The following is a 14,923-nucleotide window of genomic DNA, read 5'->3' as shown; positions in this document are numbered from 1 at the left end:
AATCTTGTACACATTTCTACATAAAAATAAATAGTTCAATCCATCCAATTGCTATAAACCCCTATTAATTCACCTGGACACGGTTCATATCGGCAACGTGTCCTTTTGCACTTGTGTTATTGTGGATTGTATTACACAATCAAAAATTCAAAATATGATCAAACAAGTTGATGACAATAATCTAATGAACCGATTACCGTCTTGAATTTGACAAAATAAGGGCGAATGTGGTTAAAAAGATTAAGAAGGTGGAAACCAACCCGTACAATAGATATGAGCTCAATAAGGAATAATTATAAAGAGATGCTGTGATAATATTGAGACTTCCCACAGATTTCGTATTAGAACGTTATGATTCAACTTTAATGATAAATTTGTCTTGTTCGAGTTTGTCAAGATCATGTCTTACACTATCCGGGAGTGCATCCTTAAGGTTCTAGGTTTGAAAAGGTTCTAGGTTCTACTGGTTTAGATTGAGGTCTCAACTTTAGAAAGCTGGGTACATTAGGAATATGTCCTATTTCTGGAACTTTGATTCTACTGCAGTAAAATTTAGTTGTATTAAATAAAGATTTTAGAATAAAATTTCATAAAATTGTTGTAAAATATGACGTCAGGCAGTAGAAAATCAATTTTAAAATCAGAAATACATTGGAAATATTTCACTTTAACACATTCAGTAAATCCCTATAACCCGTGACCGTTAAAATACAATTTATATATTAAAAGGTGTTTTATCGAATGATAGTGTAAAATTATCCATCTAGTTATAATTTAAACAAATCTTTTCTCCATGAGAATAACATGGGAAGGGATATTTAAAGGTCGCTGGAGCAGAGCCCCAAGGAAATTTACCTCGTTTCTCTTTTGATGATATATATACAGACAATGAACTTTCGTTAGACATCTCTACCACGTATATAGCTCAGACATTCTTTAAAATTTAATATACAGTATAGATTACCCATCAGGTTCAATTTGGCTCAATTTGTTTAAAATATTCTAAAATCTATATAATTAATACGCTAAGAAACTTTGTCGGTTGAACTCCTCAGCCATTTCTTAACCTATTTTATCTATTGACGTCTCATTGGAAAGAGCGTGTCGCGTAGATTTGTAAACTGGCCATTTTTTAAAAAGTCCCTTGGGCTCTGCCCCAGTGGCTTTGAAAGTTTCAATGTTATCCTTGATTAACATAATTGTTTACATTTTGATCAGCTGCATAATTTAATTGCAGTTGTTATTTATTTTTCAATTCAATGAAACGCATTGAGTTCATTTATTTACTATTTGAGTTTATGTTAACATAACCTCCAAGACGGATCGTGCTAGTATGGTTGTATCTTAAATTTGTGTATTTATCGTTGTTTTGTGTCGCTATGACGGATCGTGTAGCATGATTGTAACTTAAATTTGTGCATTTATCGTTGTTTTGGGTAGCTATAATTTGTTTATTTGTTGTTTTTTCTTTTAATACCTCCGACGCGTCGACAACGAAACATCAACGATGTAAAGAACTACATGAGTTGTTTATATCGTTGCGAAACATAGACAGGAGGCGTGATCGTGATAACGACCGCAGCTACAGAACAGTGGCGCGTATATGCTTAACTCATCACAGTCAGCACATGACCCTGGACAATCTCAACTATTAGGTTACAAATGCGCCCTAACACTACCCCAAAACGACTTTTCGTTCTCAATTGGCCATCCATCAATGACCTGTGTTGCATGTACAGCGAGGCATTTTGAGAAAGAGAAAACCGGCCGGAATGCTTTAGGTTTATCAATAACGAAGATAAACATGGTCTGAGTTACACACCGGTAATCTCTGAGATGACTTTTTTAAATTCAATGTAAATATGACTGTTATTCGTTTTGAAATAACTTCTGTAATACTTTGCAATTGTTCGAATTCGAGCAACATGTACACTAGTCCATATTATTTTGACTTTAGCCGTATGACATACATAGATAGTTGATATAAAGTGTGTATTTCAATAAATAAGACTATAGTACATTCCAAACAAATTATCCTTATTCGCTAGTTTCTTCATTCTGCTGGTGGTCAAAGTGTAACGAGTTTAAAAGTTGAATCAGCCAGTCCTTGGTGAAAGGCTGACTATGTATTTAATGCATCTGACAATGGCCTACATGACTGCGCTGTTTTAGGCTTACTTAGATGTTTATATGCGATTTTAGTTCACCATTTTAGCTACTTTAAAAGTAATTACGACTGATAGCAAGTTTAATACTAACCAAATCAAGTTTTTTTTTCTATTGTTTAGTTCTCTTTACACGGAGTTCTCTTGGGTTAATTTTGGAATGTGTGAAGTTGTTTGCTTTGATCTTTACGATTAGCCGTTAGTAATTAACGTATTTAAAAAATGCCAAATGAAATTATCTTGGACAGAATGCATTCTCAACGTTTCTTCTCGCGATAGGGATTTTTTATAAACCAAACAGAAAAATTTACCTAAACACCGAAGTAGAGATATATCATTTAAACTCCCAACCCGTATTATCCCAGGTGTTTTTGTCCTATATGAATAATACACTCTGTGTCTGATGGATCTTAGTTTTGCACTTCTCTCAGTTTAAATTCAACTCTTTAATAAAGCAAATCGATTTTAAATATCCATTTTATACAAATTATCATGTTGTTTTTTTATATATATATATCCAAAGAACATTTTCACCATACCATGATGTTTTTAGATGTTTTACATTAGTTAATTGGTGGCTGAAAGTTACGTTTTGCTGGCCATGCCAGCTGTCATTTTCATTTAGGAACCGAGGAAGTTTTCAAATCCCTAGGGCCACAAAATCAGCTGACCAATTTCTTTCTTAAAACATGAATGCATATTATATACACAATCAGTATCCATAGCATTGCAATAGAATTGTTTCATTGTCACCGTTGCCTAGCAACTATTCATTATTATTTTTGCTGATTCCTCAAATTATTTCTTCACATATCCTCAAAGTTGTGTTGACTATCAGTGAGCATTATTATTGTGGTGAATCGTGGTAATTGGTTATAGTGTGGTGAAAATAGCGTTCGTAAAACGGACCGAAATGATTTTGCAGTTCTCGATCGTTTTAAGTTCTCGACTTCGTATCGAGCCGGCAAAACCTCATTTTCGGCCCAAGGTACGAAATATATTATTACACTCTTCTTAGTTAGAATCAATTATTTACTGATTATGCATTTTTTACATTTCATTATAAAAACCAGTTAGCATCAACGTTATCAGAGCCAATAAACTTCAACAAACTATCAAGACCATAATAGGTATTATCAAATGTGATATTTAAGAACACTTTTAGTGCTGTATATTGTGAGACAAAAAGAGAATGATACATGATCAAATGTAGGCTACATTACAGTTGAAAGCACTAATATCTCTCGGAACATGAGGCTGTTGAGCACAGCCATTAGATATTTTGGTGAAAGTTTAAGGTTGAAAAATGAGTGAATATAAAAAATGTGTTAATATGTTGTGAACACGTATAACAAACCCATTAACATTCTGAAATGTGTAGACAAAATTATGCTGAATAAAATGCGTGGAGTAATATAATTTCATGAAAATATGAGGTAATATCAAAGTAAGAATATATGTTGTATCAGTAAGTTGTTTAAAAAATATAAAGTAGTACACAATTGAAATAAGTACGCAGACCTTATAAGCGTATTTTGCGCATTGCACCAGAAATATTATGTTAGGATGCACGTAAAAATGCTACATATTTATTCTTTTTGCGTCCAACGTTTTCGGAAACCTGTTGGCATTCCCTGCACATCTAGATCTGGTTTCTTTTGTGAAAAGATTTGTTACATACACTTTACCATCGTACAGGTTTTTTTTATTTCACAAAAGTTGTATATGTTAATAATGTTTGTGGTTTACCCCAGATATTGAACGAAAACATTAAGTTCTGTAACATAGGTAAATTACATTTCATCATGACTTTAGAAAAAATTGAAATGTTAATATCATGTAGTAGACTGTAATAGAAAACGATTTACATATGCAAATAATCAATAATAAATTATAGAAAACTAGCCCAAAACCAGATCATGATATCTCAATGGACCAACTAACCTAGATCTTTATGTCCTCGTGGGTTTCACGTGAACAAAATTCGCGAATGGTGAAAGGCCGCGCCCCCTCCCCACCCTGACCGCCTAAAGCCCTAAGTATATATACCGGCCGGTGTTAGCAGGGTGTCATACGGTACTGCACAACTGTGATCATGGCTTTCAAGGTGGGTGAACAGTGCTTGTGGAGTGATTATCAGTGAACAGTGTGTTAGTTTAAGCGCGACGTAAAGGATACGAAGTGTAGCTTAAGTATTATCAGATTAAGTAAACTAGGTCTATATTTATTTGGAGTAAGTAAAGTTTTGAAGGGTTTTAATATTTTTGTTTCTGTCATTTTATTTAATCACAAAGAAACAGTTTTTAGAGGTTTTAAATTCTTACCAAATGTAAAGATACCGATATGCGTCCAGTACGATGGCGTGTTCTTTCTTACAATTATAAATTTGTTTAATAAACCCCTATCGGTGTCAATGTCAAATGTCAAAAACAAATCTGGTTTGTAAAAAAATAGGGGAAGTAAATAAAAGAAACGCCTTATAACACTTAAAACATATATTTATGCTTTTACTGTTAATCACAAAGATTATATAAAAATACTTTTACATAAACCTTTTTAAACCAGTATGCTTAGTACAAATGCTTAGTAACTACAATACATAAACTATTTTGGCCCAGTACACAATCCATTACCAACAATTATTATTATCATTATTAAATTACAACTGATGACTGAGTAAGATAATATGAACATGTTCTTACCTCAGGTTCTTCCTTTTTGTTTTTAACTAGTCTTTATCAATAAAGATCAAGTACAAAGTTTTTGAAAGTCATAAAACAATAATTATAATAAATTCACAATAAAATTATACTCTGTACAACTTTTATCGTGAATTTATATAATGTTTTTCATAATGTTTTTTTTTTATTTCGTTATTTTAATAAGATACATACGGCATACGTTTTCTTTTAAAAATCGCTCGCACGATACAATATTCAATTAGCCTTCGAAGTCATAGAGCTAACAATTAAGAACTGATTCAGACACTATCAAATGTGTATGCTAAGGAAATGTGGGCTCAAACGATTACCAAGCTATTTTAGCTAATCGAGAGACAATTACACACAGGTCGTCAGCTAAAACGAGTACGCAAAGAATAATACGCATCCCCGGGGTGTAGCACTAGGGCTATAAATAAATTTCATAGTTTGCGGACATAATATCGCATGAGTTGATGTAGTCTAAAAGAGATAGCGAAAAACAATAGAAATGAGAGTAATATAAATACAGTAGTAAACAATTTTGATATTGAGTTATTACATAAGGGAACACGATGGGCATTTATAATATTTGAACAAAATAACCCTCAGAAAAGGGTTAGACGTTGTATTAAGTCAAATGGTATGAGTGCAAATGGTAAAAAATGTATGCATTTTTAACAATAATATTTAATTAGTAGTTTAACAAAATTCAAATATATGATTACAATCAGAATATTTCTCAGATCTCGCGAGGCCACGTTCAACTAACTCTGTTCAAAGTGATTAAATATATATATTGCACACCAAGACAAACTAATAAATTTGCAAAATGTTCAATTTTTTTACCCTAGTCTTGTTTTCATTTTCAGATCTTCGCCGCCGCTTGCCTGCTGGCTGTTGCCGCTGCTGCCCCGCAGTACGCACCCAAGCCTTACGCCCCAGCCCCAGCTCCCTACGCACCTGCCCCCTACGCCCCCAAGCCCTACGCACCCAAGTACCCCGAGCCTGAGCCCGCCTACCCCAAGTACGCCTTCGAGTACGCCGTCCATGACGACAGCACCTACGACATCAAGAGCCAGAAGGAGGAGCGCGACGGAGACTACGTCAAGGGAGTCTACGAGCTGTACGAGCCCGACGGCACCAAGAGGATCGTCACCTACGCCGACAACGGATACGGTTTCGAGGCTGTTGTCACCAAGGAACCCGCCAAGGGCTACGCTCCCGCTCCAGCTTACGCCCCCAAGCCCGCTTACGCCCCAGCACCCGCCTACGCCCCAGCTCCTGCCTACCCCGCACCCAAGCCCTACGCTCCCGCACCAGCGTACCCTAAGCCCGCCTACCCCGCACCTGCGCCTTACAAGAAGTACTAAGGACTATAGAATATTTAAATTCTCCATCTTCATCTATTTGTAAATATGACATCTCATTAGTTGTATATTTTTATACCTGCCAAATAAAAAGAGAAAACCTTAAAATATCTATTTTTCTCCTTTTGTTTATTCACATCTTTTCTTATCTGGGGAACCATGCCAAACGGGTAATATTAAAAAGCTTAAGATTAACAATAATCATGATTCTTTACAAGTAAGGCCTGAAAAATGTATTATATTGAAGAACAATGCTTAATAAGCAGGTTTGTCTAACTGTGTTTACCTCTATAATTTGATACGATATACAAGTCACAGTGCAAACTAGTTCTGAGTCAATATTAGTCAAGAAACTAATTGGATAGGTAGCAGTGGCATCACGAGACTAGAGGTGTCATAAGACCAGTGTCGTGTCGTGCAGAGTAGAGTGTGGTAGATTGTTTTTTTGTATTTACGTGGTTGCAGCACTTGTTGAAGAGAAGGTTGTGTAACAGTGGTATGATGGTGGCAATGGGAGTCGTGTGTTTATTTGCTGTTCAGTCTCCATAGAACTGATGTTCAAGATTTTGTAGTTTACCTTTTGAACTAAAATTTGTTAATTGTTGTGCAGCATCTGGACCATGTTGGCCATTCCATCACGACAATCATAAATATTCTAAGCATTACGTACATGAGTTGAAAACAATACGAAATTTGTAGTTTTCCAGGAGAAAGTGTTTTAAGCCATAAAAGGATGCGTTTTTATTAACAAACCACGACCACTATCATTAGCACTACCACAACTTAAATTGTGAAAAACAATTTTTCATGCTCCAGCTTGTATGCAAAGGTACATGGTTTCTAAAAAAATTTTGTAATAGCTACCATAGATTAAAAGAAGTACAATCTATATTTATTGTTGATTCTCACAGGGCTCTTGTAACATTCCGATACGTACAATCTTAAGATGTAATCACAACACACAAATTTTGATAACAGTGGACATATTTAAACTAGTTAAAACTGGAATTTAGGTCAATGAAATATTATTTGATGACATTTATCATTATCACAGTTATTAAGAGAGTTTGGAAAGCAAATTATGTTCAGAAACACCACAACAGACAGGAATTTAATTTTTAACGTAACTTAAAAAGGTTTATATCGAATGAGAAAAAGGGCTTTTATGGAAGTGAGTAACTATCCTCGCAAACCCTACAATATCACAGCAAAAAATTATACAAAAATTATTTTCCTTGAAAATTCAGTAGGATAGAGTTTATGTATAATGGTTAAAAGACACTGAAATTATTTTTAATTTCTCCCCTTATACATTCGTGTTCGAGTTTTGAGTGGATGTATCCGTTTTGGGTCCCCCTGAACCAAAAAAAGTGGTTATCGAAGTCTGTCTGTGTGTGTGTGTGTGTGTGTGTGTAAATGTGCACTGAGCTACAGACCACACCTGTCATCCGATTTTTATATAATCTTTGTGAATAAATATATGAATATATAAATATATAAACCACATATAAATAAGTGTGACAACATCCATGTTCAAGTTAATCGCTGAATCCTAACTAATCCATATATCTTATTGTGCGAGACTTCGGACCCTGAGGCCCTGGGTTCAAATCCCGCAAAATCACTAATGGAATTTCTCTAAGTGATAATGCCACAACCCCTAAGTCTAGCCTAAAGTAATGTGAAAAACAATTCCGGGCTAGTGTCCTAGGACAAAAATATTTTTAAAAATGTGCCTAAGGGTGTTGTTCAAATATTTTTACTACGAAATCTGTCTAACTCGACTTTGCATCTGTCAAAATAAATAACACTTTCTTAAAGATAAGGGTATTTTTCAAACAAAGTACTTAATTTGTAGTTGTTTTATTAATTTTGAGTCCGTACATTTTGAGTGTCATGTTAAGCTTGTCCAAACACATTCAACAACTTTCCTCTTGATTGGAACAAAATCTAGCCTTATAGTTTCAAATTTATCAATTTAAAATATAGATTGTAACGTAGCTTATCAATACAATTGTGTATCAAATTACAATTGTGTTGTTAACTTGTAGTTAACACATTCTCAAACACGTTCTTACTGAAACGAATTAGCATTCATAACTGCGAGGAGGATCAACATTATAATAGATCTGCAGCTTTGTAATAGATCTGAAACATTATAATGGTGCTTAGGGACAAGAGTGTTTAAAACACGTGGGTGTTTTAAAATCACAAATAAGAAGGAATTTACGTTATAAATTTAAAAATAAATATGATAATTTAATTGCATTGATAAAATGTTGAAACAGTACCAATTTCACGATAGTATATACGTGTGAAAATGCGTTTAAAACTGCATTGTTGTCTTTATATCAATAAACTGGCAGAACAACACCTCAATTTCCTTTAAATAAATAAAAAATGGAAAGACCGAATCCTAAATGACTTTAAAAGGTTATTTACTTTTTCATCGCATTGGTATGGGAAATTCTTAAATTAAACAATCATTTTTCCTTTGTATTTTTACGTGACTGAAAGTACTAGTCTGGTTCATAATAGGCAAGATAGTTTATGGATATGCGTTAGAACTTGCTATAAAATATATTCGGTATTTTAGTACAACCTCAACATTTTTTCAAACCCCTACACAATCGCATGTGTGCAAGGGTACATTAAATGTATTTCTATTTCCAAAACCTTTTTACAGACTTAACTTAAAGCTTTATCGTGTTAAACTCTACCCATCGCAAGAAAATCCAAAAAATTGGGTTTCTAGTGACAGGTGGATTAGTTAAGTGATTAATGCCACTTCACCTGGTCGTGTTGGTGGCGCGTGGTTTCCTGCGCAGCCGGTTCTAGGCCGCACGTGCCTCATTGGCTCTATAAACCGCATTTTTACGAAGGACGAACACCAATCGTTTTGCAGACTAGAATTGGTTGAATCAAATACTGCTTTTAACACCAACAGCTGAAAACGAGGTTTTGCAAAATCGAGAATTTTTTAAGGTTTGAAATCTGTTAAAAGCTTAAGATCTATACAAGCTCGTTGCCTGAAATCTACTATTTTCACCACACTTTTACATAAACCAGAAGTACTATAAGTTATAAAGACATTTTCTTTGGTTTAATTTCGTACAGCCCAGCTAACCGTAAACCAACTGAACACAACGGGGGTGTTTTCGTAATGTTAAACTTTAAAACATGTAAACTGTGACAAATTCAACTAGGAAAATCTTTAAATAAGCTTTATTGCATATTGCCGTTAAGTTTAGTAAGCAAACACAACAACGCAAGTAATTTAATTACGTACAATCTGTGGTTGAAACCTTCAGAGATTGGTATGGGTTGTGGTTGGAGTGAATAACTAAGTTAAAAAAAAAAAAAAAAAAAAAAAAAAAAAAAAAAAAACTGATAAGTAAACCTGAATTGAGAAGTGGTTGTTGCTTTGGGCCAGCAAGGCACCGAGTAATAGGGGCACAAGTTCTCTAAATGTTTCAACTAAAGTTTCAAGGCGATGCAAATATTACATTGAGTCATATCCAGGACAAAATAAAGAATATTATAATGTTTCTATTCCAATGTTGTTAATATTACCTACAAGGTAAGTAAGTAACACAAGTATGTTGCAAATGTGATATCTTTAGTATTTGTCTGAGACATAGCCGAATGACATTTCGACCTAATAAAAATATTTTTATCGAATAGTATTCTCAGCGGGAACAACAAGAAGTAGGCCTACATACCAATGTGTATATTTTATGTTTATTTTTACTTCCTAAATGTAAAAATGGACAGCTATTCGTAATAACTGATTGGACAAAGCTGATATTATAAAATAGCATATCTATCTGCCTGTCTTTATATGCATATCTGTCAGTACTTCTTCTCTCGAAAAATTGAATTCACTTAATATTTTCAGAAAAAGGTCTACAACCTTATCCGAACATTCTCTATCGCAGGTTTACATCTACAATTAAGGGATAGTCTTTTGTGATTACCAAGGTCAATTAATTGATTGGTCTCAAAGGAAATAATGAATTTGGCAAGTTTTACTCCTTAAACGTTGCCTATTCCACAAAACCTATCCATCCGGTCGAGACGCACTATTGCCCATACTGCAGTTACAGTTTTTCAATCGTTTTCAATGTATCGTTTTACCGTCTCAGTGTCCATCAATGTCGTGTTCGTGTGTATTTATCTATGGCATTTGTGTTTATTGACGACCTTCTGATGAAGTGGTCGTATGTTTTAACATGACATCCTTGACGCCTGGTGATGACTTGGTAATAAGTAAAAAAAAAGTTGCGACCCTAGCAGCATTTTGGATTACAATGACGCAGGTATTTACAACAATTATCAACGTAATCCGGAGACTTGCATCAAAAATGGAACTTAAAATTTGAAAGGTTAAGCAGTGTCATAAATTCGAAGTTAAATGTTTATAATTCGTCTTTATGCAACAGTAAGTAAACACTCTTTTTAAAAAGTCATAACTTGCGATTGCATGTTTGCATTTCAAAGAAAACTTGCTTCCTTGTTCTATTTTTTTTACTTTCATCATTTTTATAGCGTAAGAACTTTTAATTTCCTAGCTATATAAATAGAGCAAAGTTCAAGAGGCAGCTTATAAAACATCGAAAATTTAAGTTAATTGATATTTTTTAGGTAATAGGATTTGGAAAATAAATGGAACTATTGTGCTATTTAGTAAATGTTTTCACCTTATCTTAAACCTTATGGTATGGACATGTATTTATGCTCGACATATGTATAAGCATTGAGTTCTACTCAACGGTATAACACATTGTGGTTAATCATTTCAGCATTAGATTCAAACCAGCGTGTCGTCCAATCTGTCGAATCAACACAAACACCTAAGATTTGCAACTTTATAAAGATTCAGAGTAGCAAACTATTGTGTTGGCAGTGTTGGCTCATTCACATTTCTATGTAATTTAATACATTTTCATGTATTTTTCATTAATTTAATCGGATGAATTTAAAAAATTAGGAATGTACGAAATTTGGAACTAAGAATGTGCAAAATTTTCAGCAATAAATGGTAATGGGCTAGAAACATGTCAAGTCAATAGATTTAACAATTTTGGCATCATAGAGACTTTCATAAGCAAATAAAAATTTAATGATGGATAAAGGCGTCTAGGCTACTTAAAATATTAATTATTTCATTCAAATTTTAGACTAATCTTTGCAACGGAACAACAATAATGTTTATAGAAGCATATAGGCAGCTTGACATTTCTGAAATACAACAATTATTTCAACTGCGCCTTCTGGAGAACCTTCGAAAGTGAAACTAACTGATTATGCACAAAAGACCACGAGTTGACAAATCTAGTTCAAATGTTTTAAAACTTCTACTAACCCGGTTTCTACTGTCCACACAGCCTTTGCGCACCACGTGGAGAAAATTCGCATGTTTAGAAAGGCGCCCCTCCCCACCCTTGCTAGCTAAAGTTTCAAGTATATATACCGGCCGGTGTTAGCAGGGTGTCATACGGTACTGCACAACTGTGATCATGGCTTTCAAGGTGGGTGAAGTGCTTGTGGAGTGATTATCAGTGTGGATAGTGTTTAAGTAACAGTGTGTGATATCAGTGAAAAAGTGTTACATTCCTTATTTACCATTTATTTTTGAAATTATTACTAAGTGATTTGTAAAACTAAATGTTGAGAAGGCTAAAATTTTAGGATTGTTAATAATTCTCGCAAATTTCTGTATGTGTACAGTATGTTAATTCGTGAAATTTCCTGAAGGGTAAAGCAGGAAAAAATTGTTAACAGACAAAGCATTTACTTGAACTATAAAATTTATTTAGTATCGAATAGTAAAAGATAGTTAGGATTGTAAATAAATTAGTTTTTCATATTGGTCATTCATAAAAGTCACCGAATAAACTATATATAACTGATAAACTACTGGAAAAAATGAATCAAACACCTGAACCCTTCGGTTGTGTAACTTGATACGAGCTTTCAATAATTAACTAACTCTATAAACAACGTTGCATCACACTGATGATTTTATTAAGTGGACCTTTGGTATTAATCAACATGATAATCAAATACAACAAATGAAAAATTAACTTTGGAATATAAAATATTTTTTGGGGGGTATGTTATTTAGAGTTATTATAAGCGTTATTATAAGTATCTCGATATCTTTACTCTATGTAGTATACATTATGTTATAAAAATGGGCAACCAGTATTATCAAAACATGTTTTCAAATAAAACGGCTATTTTTTATGTTTGGTCACAGGGTATTGAAGGAAAATGTCTGAAGAGGGTTTACCGTACATATTATATGCTAATGGCCTGTACCGTACTGCACTTATTTAATACACAGAAAATATTAAATTTCGCATCTACAATCTTAAGGATCAATTGCAATGATTATGTTATCACCTAGGGTGTTGTTTCTTCAAACACACTAAAAAATGAAAATGTAAAATAGGGCTACACTAAAAGATATTTGCTAAGTTCCTCCCCTATTTTATTTAGCTCAACATTTATAGATACATTAAATAACACCATTAACAAATAAAATATATCAAAGTAAAGATGAGGTTTACCAATTAAATGTTAAGAAGTACAAGTAATATCAGGAGATAACAAAATCACTATCCAGAGACATAGAACAAATAGTTCTAGAAAAGTTTTTTTTATTATATTTCATATTGAACCAACAAAATGAGCTTACATTTAGGCTTGCAACCTACTATAAATCACAAAAATCAAACATTTTACTCTTAAAAAAAACGGAAGAAACGGAATTAATATATATAGATTAGTAAGAAAAAGTACTTTTCAAACCGAGGATATCACTATTTGTGATAGTGCACTCTAAATAGCTTGAAACAAATAAATAATTTATAAATATTTATTTCCAGGTTTTCGTCGCCGCTTGTCTGCTGGCTGTTGCCGCTGCTGCCCCGCAGTACGCATACAAATCCTACGCCCCTGCGCCTGCTCCGTACGAACCGAAACCCGCCCCCTACGAGCCCAAGCAGTACGAGCCCAAGCCGTACGAGCCCAAGCCGTACGCCCCAAAGCCCTACGCACCCAAATACGAAGAGCCTGAGCCCGCCTACCCCAAGTACGCCTTTGAGTACTCCGTCCATGACGACAGCACCTACGACATCAAGAGCCAGAAGGAGGAGCGCGACGGAGACGTTGTCAAGGGATACTACGAGCTGTACGAGCCTGACGGCTCCAAGAGGATCGTCACCTACTCCGACGAAGGTCATGGCTTCCAGGCTGTCGTGACCAAGGAGCCCGCCAAGGGATACGCCGCCGCCCCTGCGTACCCTAAGCCATCCTACCCTGCTCCTGCACCATACAAGAAGTACTGATTGGTCCCATACGTCGACTACACCCATTGTTACCATTCTGTATATACTACATTTCATTAGTTGTTATTTTTTATACTTGCCAAATAAACAGAAAACGTTCTTATATGTTATCTAAGTTGATTTATTCCTATCAACTATCAAACGACATTATTTATGGTACTTATTTAATAAATTTAGAGCTGACTAATTTAGTAAAGTAATGATTTAATCTCAATACTGTACTTTTTAAATATAAGCTACTCAACCTCTTTTAAATGGAAAGGGTGTTAAGTTTTATGGGCAGTACTGCATTCCTAAAGACTTTAGTGAAAAAATGGTTTTTTAACACGGTGCTGAAAAGAACAGTTTAATTTTCATGAATTTTCCACAGTAAGATTTTATAAAATACTAATTATTGTGTTGTTGAGACGTTATAGACTTTCAAATGGAAATATTATTGCTTCTAACGTCGACTCCCTTAGTGATAGCTTGCTTGTTCTACAGGAAAGCTTTAAGTCAAACAATGTCCAGGATTAAATTATTATGAAAAGCTCCATTGAAGGAATGATATATCAATTATCAATCATTGAGATGGGGTCGTCTAGGTGCGTATCTCAAGTACGAGTGTAGGATGAGTGTTGGGTTGAGTGTAGAATGTTGTGAGATCCGAGTAGCTTTGTTACTGACTAAGAACAGCTGTATTATCAGTCAGGATCATTTATTTAAAGCCATAATTTATTTCGAACCACCAAAAAGCTATCACATTTCTCAGGATCGAACCGGCGACCTTTTGATTGATGACGAGCACTATAACCACTCGGCTACCCATCAATAAATGTAAACTATACCACATTGTAGTAAAATTTGTGTGAACATTAAACTGTTGTGATTCATGAAGATATTAGTAATGCTGGTACGGAGTATGATAATTAATATCTAAATTTTCTTTAAAACAGCATTCTAAAGCAGGCACGATGACTTTTAAGGACTGATTAGGACTACAGTTCATGACTTATATTGAGAAAGATCATATTGAGATGTGCTAATTGATTAATGACGTATGAATATGGTTAGAATGTATTTCGCACCAAATTTACAACTACAAATATATATGATGTTGACTATTTTATGAAGTGTCGGATTTATAGCATCAGGCTTAGTACTACCCGTATTTTAATTTCGCCAGAAATCCTTACAATTCATAGGTGAATATACTGTAATTCTGTAAACTAGGTTGCTTGGGGGTGAACACTAAAATTAAGGCATTACAGTGTCCAGTTCATTGGAAATATTAATATTCAACAACGGTACAAAGGCATGATAAACTTTAAATGTAAACATAATAACCTTTAATA

At 34.2% G+C, this 14,923-nt stretch overlaps 3 protein-coding genes across 3 annotated transcripts in view; 2 read left to right on the top strand and 1 right to left on the bottom strand.

Moving 5' to 3' along the window:
* LOC128991335 (neurobeachin-like protein 1) overlaps positions 1-14,923 on the bottom strand; it is a 423,043-nt gene that overhangs the window by 309,369 nt on the left and 98,751 nt on the right. The window lies entirely within an intron of this gene.
* On the top strand, positions 4,240-6,346 carry LOC128991359 (cuticle protein 7-like). The gene is made up of 2 exons (XM_054414165.1): positions 4,240-4,272; positions 5,737-6,346. The coding sequence occupies exons 1-2, from the start codon at positions 4,261-4,263 to the stop codon at positions 6,235-6,237; spliced, it is 513 nt and encodes a 170-aa protein (XP_054270140.1). The 5' UTR covers positions 4,240-4,260; the 3' UTR covers positions 6,238-6,346.
* LOC128991363 (cuticle protein 19-like) lies at positions 11,686-13,699 on the top strand. The gene is made up of 2 exons (XM_054414170.1): positions 11,686-11,765; positions 13,128-13,699. Exons 1-2 carry the CDS (start codon positions 11,754-11,756, stop codon positions 13,587-13,589), a joined length of 474 nt encoding a protein of 157 aa, XP_054270145.1. The 5' UTR covers positions 11,686-11,753; the 3' UTR covers positions 13,590-13,699.

This window comes from Macrosteles quadrilineatus, unplaced genomic scaffold (genome assembly GCF_028750875.1).
Source record: "Macrosteles quadrilineatus isolate MER2022 unplaced genomic scaffold, UCM_ALF_1.0 Scaffold_4__1_contigs__length_99947679, whole genome shotgun sequence".
Classification (NCBI taxonomy): Eukaryota; Metazoa; Arthropoda; class Insecta; order Hemiptera; family Cicadellidae; genus Macrosteles; species Macrosteles quadrilineatus.
Note: the sequence above shows the minus strand (reverse complement) of the source record. Positions and strands in the feature narration are given on the sequence as shown.